The sequence below is a fragment of the Cenococcum geophilum genome (genome assembly GCF_001692895.1).
Source record: "Cenococcum geophilum 1.58 unplaced genomic scaffold K441scaffold_37, whole genome shotgun sequence".
Classification (NCBI taxonomy): Eukaryota; Fungi; Ascomycota; class Dothideomycetes; order Gloniales; family Gloniaceae; genus Cenococcum; species Cenococcum geophilum.
In genome coordinates this window covers 1,381,943-1,395,193 of record NW_027137595.1, presented here as the reverse complement: position 1 = coordinate 1,395,193, position 13,251 = coordinate 1,381,943, and the positions used below count along the sequence as shown (strand labels likewise).

General features: G+C 40.6%; 2 protein-coding genes across 2 annotated transcripts; both read left to right on the top strand.

Moving 5' to 3' along the window:
- Positions 1–8,232: 8,232 nt before the first annotated feature.
- K441DRAFT_664378 (uncharacterized protein) lies at positions 8,233–8,660 on the top strand. The gene has a single exon (XM_067649345.1). The coding sequence runs from the start codon at positions 8,379–8,381 to the stop codon at positions 8,640–8,642; it is 264 nt and encodes an 87-aa protein (XP_067501292.1). The 5' UTR covers positions 8,233–8,378; the 3' UTR covers positions 8,643–8,660.
- Positions 8,661–10,257: 1,597 nt separating this feature from the next.
- On the top strand, positions 10,258–12,875 carry K441DRAFT_679490 (subtilisin-like protein; the record flags this gene model as incomplete). Its single annotated transcript, XM_067651265.1, has 4 exons — positions 10,258–11,063; positions 11,125–11,230; positions 11,284–11,908; positions 11,959–12,875. The coding sequence occupies 4 exons, from the start codon at positions 10,258–10,260 to the stop codon at positions 12,873–12,875; spliced, it is 2,454 nt and encodes an 817-aa protein (XP_067501291.1).
- Between the last annotated feature and the right edge of the window lie 376 nt (positions 12,876–13,251).

Here is a 13,251-nt window from a genome sequence, read left to right as displayed (position 1 = left end):
TTATAGCAAATCGCCACAAGTTGCCGTAAATTGCTAAAATCGCGACTTACGCAGGTTTTGCAGACCCCGATTTTCGCTTGCGACAACATACCTAAAAAAAAATTTCCTAATGAATTAGGACGCAAATATCCTATATTAGTCCTTAATTAAGTGCAAATAAGTAACCCAAAGTGTACTAGCCTCTAAACTATATGCACTAGCCTATAGCTTTAATATAGTAGCCGCAATTAAATTAACGGTTTAGAAGATTCTATAACTAGAGCAGTTACCCCTAGTTTTATGCACCGATTTAAAGTCCCTTTACAACTACCTAGTTAAACTAGGTACGATATAAGAGAAGAGGCTTATAGTCAACCTAATGTGCTTATATTAGGCCTACGAACGACATAAGATTACGAAGGTTAAATAGATTAGTAGCGGAGATAACCTAGCGGACGCCATAACTAAGGCAAAGCTGTGTTAAGTCCTTAAAACCCTAATTAACACGAATAAGCTCAACCTAAAAGTTATAAAATAGGTAGAACGGGACTAACGGAGTACCTATAGTACGCCTACGGCCCGTTAAAAGGCCGTATAGCTTATTATATAGCCTATTCTACGGACCGTAAGCAGAACTTACGGCTAGCTTAGGGCACTATTTGGAAGGCAGCCTAGACGGCACCTTAGGGGAGATTTCCTATATATTTTCTTATGTGTTTTATAGTTCTATTAAGACAATTACGGAGGCTATATATAAGTGGTTTTATTTTCTAAGTACCGCTAGTGTATAATTACAGTACCTGGTATATAAACGCGTATTTACGCGTTTATGCACTAACTACCTACGTGCTAACTAATTAGGGGGGAGGCGCGTTAGTATATAGACCACGTAGTCTACCTTAATAGAATTGATAGTTACTACTATCCTAAAGAGTATATAATACTATACGTATTTCATGCCCCGGGATATAACTCGCTCGTGCTATTAAATTAGTACAAACACTTATTTTATAAGTTTTTACTCTTTAAAATAGACCTTTTTATAAACCTTCTTAAGATAGAGTAACTAAGTAGATACCGCGATATAAGTATCTAGGGCCTTTTACTCCGTATTATAAGAACATTTTAATTTAGTAAGGGCTTAAGATAACTTGCTATTAAAATAAGTAGTAGTAGATTAAATATAAGACCCTAAGATAAATTAATTAAGGAACTAAATAACTATTAAGAATAATAAAGCGCGTATATTTGGCATTAGAAGTAAAGTAAACGTTATAAGATAAGCAAATATTTACTTTAGTGCACTCTAAATAAAAGAACGGTTGCTATAAAGAAGGACTCGCTAATATAATATAGACTAACCCCTTTTTTATATAATGAGAATATAGAGATAGTATAATCTTACTAAGCAATAATATTGTAGTAATAGTATAAGTATAACGTTGGGTATATAAAGAAGAAGAAGCTTTAGGTATAATAAGTAATAATATTAACTAAATTAATTAGACGGATATTATACCTCTAGTAAATAACTTAGAGATATTAAGAGTCTTTAAGGGTAAAGATAAAGAGGAGGAAGATAGTGTTATAGACGCTTTAAGTACAATATTATAACTAGCATTAGGAAATTTTTTTTGGGTATGTTATTGTAAGCGAAAATCAGGGTCTACAAAACCTGCGTAAGTTGCGATTTTAGCAATTTGCGGTAACTTGCGGCGATTTGCTATAAATATATAGGCTACCTATATAAATTGCCGTAAATTGCGACTTAAGTAGACCCTAATTTTCGGCTGTAATAAAAACGCAATAAAAATACTATAAAGCTCTACACGAAGCTCTATATAAAGCTCTGCACAAAGCTCTACACAAAGCTCTACACGAAGCTCTGCACAAAGCTCTACATAAGGCTCTGCATAAAGCTCTACACAAAGCTCTGCACGAAGCTCTATACAAAGCTCTGCATAAGGCTCTACATAAAGCTCTATACAAAGCTCTGCACGAAGCTCTACACAAAGCTTTATACAAAGCTTTGCGTATAGAGGCTCTATATAAGGCTCTGCACGAAGCTCTATACAAGACTTTACACGAAGCTCTATATAAAGCTTTGCACGAAGCTCTATATAAGGCTCTACACGAAGCTCTATACGAAGCTTTACACAAAGCTCTATACAAAGCTTTGCACGAAGCTCTATATAAAGCTTTATATAAAGCTCTATATAAGGCTCTATACAAAGCTCTACATAAAGCTCTATACAAAGCTCTATATAAAGCTCTACACGAAGCTCTATACGAAGCTTTATATAAAGCTCTATACGAAGCTCTATACAAAGCTCTATATAAAGCTCTATACGAAGCTCTATATAAAGCTCTATATAAAGCTCTACATAAAGCTCTATACAAGGCTCTATATAAAGCTCTATACAAAGCTCTATATAAAGCTTTATATAAAGCTCTATATAAAGCTTTACACAAAGCTCTATATAAAGCTCTATATAAAGCTNTANATAAAGCTCTACACAAAGCTCTATATAAAGCTTTGCATAAGGCTCTGCATAAAGCTCTACACGAAGCTCTATATAAAGCTCTGCACGGAGCTTTATACAAAGCTCTACGTATAGAGGCTCTGTATAAGGCTCTATACAAAGCTCTATATAAGGCTCTACACGAAGCTCTATATAAAGCTCTACACGAAGCTCTATACAAAGCTCTACACAAAGCTTTATACAAAGCTCTATATAAAGCTTTATACGAGGCTCTATATAAGGCTCTATACGAAGCTCTACGTATAGAGGCTCTATATAAGGCTCTGCATAAAGCTCTATACAAGGCTCTATACAAAGCTCTATACGAAGCTCTATACGAAGCTCTATACAAAGCTCTATATAAAGCTCTATACAAAGCTTTGCGTAAGGCTTTACACAAAGCTCTATACGAAGCTTTATATAAGGCTTTATATAAGGCTTTACACAAAGCTCTATACAAAGCTCTACATAAGGCTCTATATAAAGCTCTACGTACAGAGGCTCTATATAAGGCTTTGCGCGAAGCTCTATATACGGAGGCTCTATACGAAGCTCTGCATAAAGCTTTACACGAAGCTTTATATACAGAGGCTCTATATAAGGCTTTGCGCGACATACAGAGGCTCTATATAAAGCTCTATATTGGGTCCCCGCTATATTCCCAATAGCCTCTATACATACCTCTGCCAAGTGTACCCCTTATCTATATACCTAGGTAGCCACCTTATTTTTTACCCTTTCTTCCTTATATCCTCCCTACCTAGGGAGGCACTAGAACAGCAGCTAGCTAAGGACCGTCGCTAGAACTAGATGACTGTCGACCGTCGCCAGAGCTAGACAACTACCGTTTAAATATATAGCCAGCGAACGGCCGTAGAGAACGATTCGAATTAATACAATTAATCAATTAATTAAATTAGGCGAAGCCTTTAATTGGGCCGACCTTTCCCCTAAATTATAGATAGGTAGGTATAGACAGTAGCACAGATAGGAGGCATAGATAGTAGGCATAGACGGTAAGTATAAACAGGTAGGCATAGACAGGTAGCACAGATAGGTAGGTATAAATAGGTAGGCATAGATAGTAGGCACAGATAGGTAGGTATAGATAGTAGGCATAAATAGTAGGTATAGGTAGGTAGGTATAGGTAGGTACAGATAGACAGACAGATAGGTAGGTAGGTAGGCAGGTAGGTAGGTAGGTAGGTAGGTACTAGGCCTAGTTAGGAAATCGGTATATAGCTAGCAGATCGTTAGGAATACCGCTAATTAATAATTTGGAGCCTTTATAAAGGGTATCCCCCTTATCTTAATTACTTAATAAATAGCTCTACATTTTATATAGTTATATAGAAATATAAAATATGCAAAATATAAAATATATAAAATGTACAAAATGTGTAAAATATATAAAATATATAAAATATATAAAACGTGTAAAATATATAGGCTCTACGCGTTTGCTGCGAGTTGCTATAAAATGCGTAGGCTCTATATAGTTTGCTATAAGTTGCTACAAAATACGTAGGCTCTGTGTAGTTTGCTGCAAGTTGCTATAAAATACGTAGGCTCTATGCAGTTTGCCGCAAAATGCGTAAACCGCACAAGACTATATACGACTGCCGCGACCGTACAGTTTGCCGCAAATTGCCGCAAACTGCAATAACGAGCCCGAAAAAAAATTTCCTAATATACTAGGAGAGGAGTTAAAAGTAGCTAGTTAGTTAATTAAGGCACGGTCTAGAATAGAGCTGGTAGAACTATATAACGAGGAATAGTAACTAAGGTTATATAATATGCTATATATTAAATAAGAGGAATAGGAGGAACCTATATACCTTATATAGTATACGTATATTACGTATAAGGAAGATTTCTTAGGCGTATAATTGTGTATTTAAAGGACTATAGTCCTTACCTAGATAGTTCTCTTCTTTATAGTAAATCTTAGAATATAATTAGAGTTAATCTATTAGGTAACTACTCTACTAGTTATATTTACATTGTTAACTATTCTATACCTATATACCTAGCCCATTAATAAGTCTACTATGGTATTTCCTATAATGCTTTATTATATAACGAGCTTAAATATTAATCTTACTATCTATAAGCTAACTATGGAGGCAAAAAAGCCAGCTTAATAAGATATATTTAATAGAGCTTTATATTTAATTAAATCTAATATAAAAATAGAGCCTCTAGTAAAGCCTTTACTACTAATTACTTTACTTACCTTTTTAAGCCTCTACTAGTGCATAGGACGAATTTAGCTATATTTAAATACTATATTAGGTAAATTAGGGTTAAATTTTAATTGGGTAATGTTAATATTTATATAGAGAGAGGTGCTGCTAAAAATCCGCAATAAAAACACTATAAAGTCTACTACTTTCCTAATTAGGACAGCTAGCTAGTAGCTTAATAGTTAGCGTATATTATCTAATAGTTAGCGGACAGCGAGCGATCTAATTGGCGTAGTTAGTTAGCTATTTTACCTAAGCTCGCAGCTAGGCTAACTATTAGATATACTATTCTATCTAGTAAACTTAGTATTAATTTAGCTTTTTATTATAGTAAAGGCTATTAAATTTGTATAGTCTAAATAAACTATAACTTTATATTTTACGCTTTAAAATATACCTAGTATTTTTTTAAAAAAATATAGTTGTAATAGTAGGTAGTTTTTTATTATAGATATTGTACATCGGTATTTTTTTAAAAGTTTATTAAATTAGTTAAAATGGCCCTGGGCTAGCCTAGAGAGCCTAAGATATACTATTACTATAGCCATTCCCTACGCGCTCTAAGCGCTTAAAGCGCATTACCGGTGCCCCAGGTATTTACTATTATTTTATAATGCTCTGGGCTAGCCCTAGGCTACTAGTATTATACCCTAGGCTACTTTTTAGCATTTACTATTATAATACTCCGGGCAATTATATTATAAAGAAAATTTTAGCTGTAGTATTTATAGCTATCTAAGATCTACTATAGAGTCCCTATTTAAAGCTCCGTCTTTATTTAATATAGAGTTCTTATCTAAAGCTCCGCCTATATTTAATATAGAGTTCTTATTTAAAGCTCCACCGTTATCTAATATAGAGTTCTTATTTAAAACTCCGCCGTTATCTAATATAGAGCCTATAGAAACGCAACAGTATTAAAAGATTTAGAAAGGAATGTATAATAGTTAATAGCTGCTGCTTAGTAGAAGGGGAGGACGCCGAGAAGAGGGAGGAAAAGGGAGGTTTAATAGAGAATTTAATAGAGGATTTGATGGAGAATTTGATGGAGAATTTAGTGGAGAATTTAAGTTAGTATTTAAGTAGTATTTAAGGCAGTATTTGAATTAGTATTTAAGGCAGTATTTAAGGTAGTATATAAGGGAGTATAAGGAGAATTTAATTAAGTATTTAAGGTTTACTAGGAAACTCGTACTATTTATAAATAAATATAGCCACTAATTAAACTGGCAAGACCCCTGCTATATAGCAGCGCTATATATACTAAGAGCTTGCCTTATACTTTCTATTAGTATTATATACTTGGGGCTAACTAGGGGCTATAAAAACCAATTTTATATTTTCCATTTCCTATAGGCTACTTGGAAAATTTGCCATATTGCCCAGGGCTAGCCCTAGGTCTGCTTATATTCTTACGTGTTTCCGGGGCTAGCTCTGGGCCAAATTTGGCCAAAAACCCAATTTTACACTGTTGATTTTTTTTGGGCCAATTTGATATGCCGCAGAAAATTGCTGACGTAGTTTGGCTTAGCTAGTCTTAATTTTTATTTATTTAGTTAACTTAGATAGGTGCTAATAGTAAAATCTAAATGTCTATTTTAATGGTGGTAGGTTTTGTTAAATTAAAGATAGATAATACTGGTACCTCCGAAAAAAAAAATTTAATAGCCTTAAATACTTTCTCTATTTTGCTATTCTACTTAAATTATTAAAAAAAAATTATTTAAATAAGTAGTGCGGCTAACTTTAAATAGTTTTTAATAAAAAATTAATAGTAGTTTGCAAATCTAATAAAAAACTATACTTTCTTGATATAAGTAGGCTATAGCTATTCTAATATAACTTATACTTTCTTTAGATCTATTTTAAGGGAGAAGGGGTTTATATAGACGTAAGAGTAAGCTAGATTAAATTACTCCCTTACGTGCTTACTTAATAAGGGCCTACCTATTAGGGACGGTAGAGGAAGGGTATAGAATTAGGATTTTAATAGTGTAGAAGTGTGTGGAAGAGGTAGAAGTGTAAGAGGAGGGTAGTTTAGGTAGCGTAGACGCCTAAGCGCCCATACCTTGCCTAGGCAAGTAACCCTAATTAATGTAATAGAAACTAATAGAAGCTAGCTAGGTAGTAATGTGTCTCTGTAAGCGAGTGTAATGCTAATTTTGCGCTAGCAGTAAACGTTGGCTAGGTGAGTTGTAAGAGTGACTGCATCTGCATTGGGCAAAGAAGTACTGTCGCTTGCTTAAGACTATTTCTGTAAACGTAACTTTACTGTGGATAGAGCTCTGAGCAGAGACTTAGCAGCTTCTCGCTGATCATGTGAAGGGACCATAGAAATAATATAACTTAGATTTGTAAACTCGGGCTTTAGAACGCCCTGTCCATTAATATATCTTGACTCTCTATGAGAAAGAACCAGACCTCCGGAGTTTCCTTCATTACACGCCGAATTCCAACTAATCCTGACCGCATCGCCCATTTGCGGCCGTTAAGGTGGAGATGGTGCGCCAATGCAACCCAAAGAAGAACAAATTTGAGCGGGAGGGTTAAAGTTGCAACAACACACCTCTCCCTGGCAGGTGTAGCAGCACATATTTTGAATCTTGAAGCCACTTTTGCTGATTTCATCCGCCAGTTCGCAATTTGTGCCCTTTGCCATAGTTATGTCGAGTGGGAGAGCTTGCCGCGGAGTAAAATTGTGGGAATTCGCCGTAGTGTAAACGATGGTGGATAGGAGTGAGAGAAGGCTGAGGAAGGTGTTTATGGATTTCCGCATGATATCGATGTATTATTGTTTGAACCGGGAGTAAAGGTTGGTGTTGATATGTTTTGCTCGGGTGGATTTAGAGACTGAGAGACAAAGAGTGGTGAAGGAGTGAGGGAACCTGCAGAAGAGCCGGTTCAGCAATGTCCGAGGGAGAGCAACCAGAGATTTATATTGGGTTTTAAGCCATTGTTGGCATAATCTGACGACAGAGCTCCTGCTCCCATGGCCACGTATCCTTTCGAAGATACCTGTAGATCATTCTCTGCTCCATGCCACGTCGTCCTTGTAGACTTACATCTTTCCAGGTCAAGAATGCCCAAGACATATATGGGGCTATACGCTTACTAGGATCAAGGCTTACTTGCACTTGACTCTCATTGGAACACTTGGATTGAGGCGTTAAAGGCTCCTAATGGCTGGCTTTGTGCCTGACCAGTTTCTCTCCACCCTCCAGTTTCAACAAAATAGCGAATAAGCCTGGCTATCGAGGACCGTTCCTTCGAAAGGAATGTGGCGTCCATCAGCTGAACAACTCATGGCTGTCTCTAAAACATGCTAATTTCCTCAATATGACTGCGGTATCAGAGTAGGAGTGAGCCTTGCGACTGATGGCTGTTCCTCTGAAGGATTAGATCGTCCCTCAGTTGTTCCTGAAATCCTGAAACATGTTTCAATTATTTTTAGCATGGTGGGTGTGGATCGTTAAGAAATAGTTGTCCTTCCAAATTGCAGAATCATACAATATAAGTATATTCCCCCGCAAGGTCCGATAGCTTCCACGACATCACCTTGAACAAACTCCGTCCTCTCACTCTATCCAGTCCTACCAGTCTCAACTTTACACTCCTCTGATATCTTTGCATTATGCATCTTCAAACTAAAATGTTTCTGCTCCTTACATTTTCTCTTCCCGCCTTCTCCGGATCGCCCAACGAGCTAGCCCAACGAGCGGAAAAAAGTATCATCATCAACAAGGGCTCAAACTACGACATGATTACTGAAATTAAGAAATCTCAAATTAATATCGAAAACCTATGTTGCTATGAGTGTGGGAACGCAATGTGCTGCTGTAATTTTGATCCAACAAGCGAGAGATGCAACGAAAAAGGCTGCGTGCCGGCTGGTTAGCCCTCAAACACGGCCGCCATAGCATCACTCCCGACCGCGAAGCTTATGCTTTAGCGAAGAGCGCTAATTTGTTGATATGGGGGGCGAGAGTGGGCAATCATGTGGGGAAAGGCTAGTGGAAGGATGAAGATTGCTACTAGATTTGTTATGGAATTTATACTTCGATTACCAGATTAGTTATATCTGTGCAAACCTGTGACTTACATCTCTTATATTCGGTATATCAGTATATGCTGGCTGTGCTAAACTTAGATGTGCCTAATCCGATTCTATGCCGGCCAAAGCTTGGTACATGGCCCTATACCGGTATGTGTAAGCTTTGCAGTGTGGGAGAATTGAGTGAACGACTTGATTGTAAAATGTAGCTCTAGAGCCTCTCTATATACACGAGGAAGGTAAGGAAATAAATGAAAGGGGAAACTAATACGTAACTAAAAACAGCGTGATACGTAAGTGATACGCAGGCGATACGCAGGCGATACGCAGGTGATACACAGGTATTTAGCATAGTACTGGTAGTGGGTTACAGTATGGAATATAGAATGGAAAACAGAACACTTAAGAGAAGTGAGCAAGGCGTGAACAGGTGGACCGTTAAGGCGCTCTTGGGGGCTAGTCTGTTATGGTTGTATCCACAAGTCTAAAATAAGTGCAGGGATCCAAAACTACAAATATATGGTTGAAACAAGGTTTACGCGCCCGGTCTACGCGAGGATACATTTACGCGCCTCGCTTACGCAAGAACACTACCATGGAACAATACCGGTAGCACTCTTCTCTCTATGCCGCATCCTCAGCTGCGGCCCTACACAAGCCATCCTTCATAGACCACACAACTCGCACTCGGGCCGTGTCGACGCCCATTCTGAATATGGAGGCCGCACCAGACGGGTACGTCGAGGCTAGTTTGTGTCTTTCAACCTTATCGTCACATATCCTAATCGCACTCTGCATGCACTGCGCTTCAAGCTCTCTGTTATTCTGCCTCTACGTTGTGTATCCTTCGGCTAAATGATGGCTCGTCGCAAATGACACCTAATCTTACTCCGCTGCCTGATATACCTTCTTGTATTCTGTTTGCATTCTTTTGTGGATTCTGTTTCAAGCTCTCTGCTCTTGCTCCTTCGACCCAACACATTTGGCTAGGCTGTGTCAATGGCTATGTACCGACCATGTTGTTGCCTCATCCGACTTTCCAAATGTTACCTCTCTGCCACCTCCTGGTTCCTTTGGATCCTGGTTGCAATCTTTATGGTCTACATGAAACTCTATGGCTTCTTCCTCCGCTCTCGCGATTCTCCAAGCCAGTATAATGGGCGTGTACCTGTCTCGTTCAAGTCACCGTTTAAGCCCAACGGCACATTATACACTCATCCTCCTAATCCTGTTCTTACCTCTCTGTCCTTTCCTGTGCCTCCCTTCATTCCCACATTTGGGAACAGCGCGTAAACTCTACGTGGTCCAAGGCAGATTGGAAGCTCTGGTATGCGTGTCAATGGATGGGTGAAGATATAAAGAAGGGCTGGGTAGCCGTACAGACATCCACCCACCCATCACTTCAACAACCATTTACACTTCAACAATCATTACACTTCTACACTCATATGAATACACAATGCATTTTCTTTTCCTTTTCCTTGCGTATACCCAAGTGGTATTATCCAATCCATTCCCTAACATATGGGCTAGAGGTGTCAATGCTCTGTCGAACCTGAACCCTCTAGCTCCTCGCGATACTTCCTACACCGTTTACCCAACCGATCCCAGCAACGCCGACCAAGTTGTTAAAACAGAAACCTTCCTCCGGGGTCTCTATGGCAAGGAGCATGTCAAAGTAAATCGAAACCGAGACGGACCCGTTTCATGGAGCATCTACCTAAAGGACGGCGATACAACAGATCAACTTGAGGGGCACCAAGGGCTCCGTTTGGGCAAAGAGGAAGACCATCCGAAGAGCTTGACCGGGAAATCTAAACGCTCTGAAATTGTTCCACGCGATGACCCCTTCTACATCGCTATAGCAGCAGATCCGGAAGATGACGAGCAGACCAAGAAGACCCGAGAATTTTTGGATTCCAAGGTTGCGGACCCGAACACGTTCATCATTGAGCTTCACAAGCCTGGGACCAACCATATTATGGCCTGGGCCAACTTACAGTTGAACGACGCCGCGAAGGCCGATGTGGAAGGGTATGAGGGCATCAAAGCGCCCTTGGGCGACGACAGTGAAATGACTGACGAGCGAGCCGTTACAACAGACGAATTCGGGGATGTTCGAGCCGTTCCAAGAGACGATGAGTCAGGATTCTTTCAAAGCGTGTATAAGAGCGTTGAGAAGCGAGCTGCCTTTATCAAAAGGGCCGTGGAGTGGACCAAACAACCGAATGCAGGCGACGATCTAGTCATGGTTAGCCAGCCGGAGTAAGTCCACCAACGCAAGTATTTGCATCAGTCGTCCCTAACCGTCTCCCCTCCTCCCCAGAGAAATGAAGGATCTCAAGCTCAAAGATTTCGTCTACGACAAAAACGCAGGAGGCGGGGCTTATGTCTATGTCATCGATGCGGGCGCGGCCTACAACAACGAGAATGTATGTGCATCCTGCTCTGGCTACATCTACGACTATAACTAAATACACTACAGGATGGCGGCGATAAGGAGTTCGAAAAAGCTGAACCTCTCCAAACCGAAGCCTCAAAGAACGACGGAGAAAAAGAAGATGAAGATGGTAGCGCTATCTCACATGGCACAATGGTGTCTTCCAAAGCTGTGGGCAAGAAGTATGGCGTTGCCAAAGCAGCGACTCTGGTTTCGGTCAAACTAAGAGCGAACAAAAGGAAAGTTGGAGATTTCCTTTCAGGATTGGAATTGGTTACTAAACACTTAGAGGGCGAGCCGGATCGACATTTAAAAACCGTGGTCACATCCAGTCTAGGCTTTGGGATTGGGCTTACTCATGAAAATGTTAAGAACAATCCTGATGCGATCTTGATGCGCAGCTATCTCGAACAGTTGTTTGGGTGGGGTGTGCCTTTCATTAGTTCCTCAGGCAACTATGGCCACTTGAACCAGAACATTGACAGATTACCCAAGGTGTTGGAGGACCCAGACACACCAATTATCAACGTTGGTGCGATTGACAAGGATGGTAACAAGCGCGAGGAATATCAGGCTGGACCCCAACTCACAATCAGCGCGCCAGGCGTCGACATTGTGGGCCAGTCGAAGGAAAATGGAAAGTCTTACAAAGACAGCGGTACATCCTTTGGTGAGTCTACCACATACCGGGCTCGTAAGCATACTAACAAACAAAATTAGCGGCATCATTGGTTGCAGGCATTATAGCAACATACCTGAACTATGACCCGCCACCGTGGGACGGGACCAAAACAGGCAAGGCACGCGTTCAAGCCATCAAGGACTATATTGTGACAGATGCGTCTAGCTGGGTACGCAAAGTTGAGACCGGGAGGGTAATCTGGAATGGCGCCACAAAGGCCGACCACGCGAGTGTCGGAGCAAACAGCCGCGAGGTCTCCAACTCAAAATCTAAGCGACAAGACAACTGCGGCGGCACTCCGCCCCCGCCCCCACCACCCGCAAGACCAACCTGCAACGGTTATGGACCTGACAATAACAAGTACGCCGACAGAGCCCGTACTCTAAGTAAGCTTGTGGATACCTTCTGCCCCGACGCCGCGGCTCAAGGAGGACTTGACGCAAATTCTGGAAGCATTTTAAGGACGTACAACAAAGACACGCCAGAGCAAATTGATGTAGCCATGGATTGGACGCCAGGTCTCGGCTTCAAGCCGGATGAGCAAAAGTGCAAGGACATCATGACCGAGATCACCGACAGCTGCGACACTAACAGCGGCCAGTGGAAGGGTGGCGGTGAGAAGATGGACGGAGAAGTCAAGTACCGCTGGAACGTAGTGAACACGCGTTCATCTTTTGACGACGGCAAAGCATGGGGAGGATGCGAGGGAGGCGCCGACTGGTTCTCTACCAAATACACCATCTGGGGAAGTAAATTTGCTGGTGACGATTTCGGCAAGGCCATTATCGACGGCATTTCAGGCGAAGGTGTCAGTCCAACTCACTGGGAGTTTCATTATGGTGGAGCAGATGACCACCGCGAGTGGACCGCCTCGGTTAATACTATTGCTGGAGCTGAGTACGCAGTTGAACCAGTTGTGGAAGGCCTTGGGGGCATTGATATCGAGTGCAAGTGAGCATCGGAGAGCGGCATCATTTGCATTGCAGGCGCAATTTGCAGGTCTGGGGCACATTTATATTGGGGTTGGCTTTTTCATTTCTCGCTCCCTTTCCTTTCTCCTTTGGTTTTAGTTTTAATTTTCCGTTTCCGTCCTCTCTTCCCTCTGGGGCTTGTTTGTATCCGCTGCGTCGACCTCTAGTCAGTCAGTACCTTGTGTTTTGGTTGCAACCGATTTGCTTTTCGTCCTAGACTTGGCAGTCTACTTTCGCATTGTAACTGATCGAATAGTACTTACTTTATTATATTAAGTGTATAATCATTAAGAGAGTTTAAATTCAGGCGAAGTCATTGGGGAAGTTCAGATTCAGGTGACGGTAAGAGAGGCTTAGTGT

Bases quoted from the DNA above. Each gene is read 5' to 3' on its own strand.
- K441DRAFT_664378 (XM_067649345.1), top strand. From the start codon at position 8,379: ATGCATCTTCAAACTAAAATGTTTCTGCTCCTTACATTTTCTCTTCCC.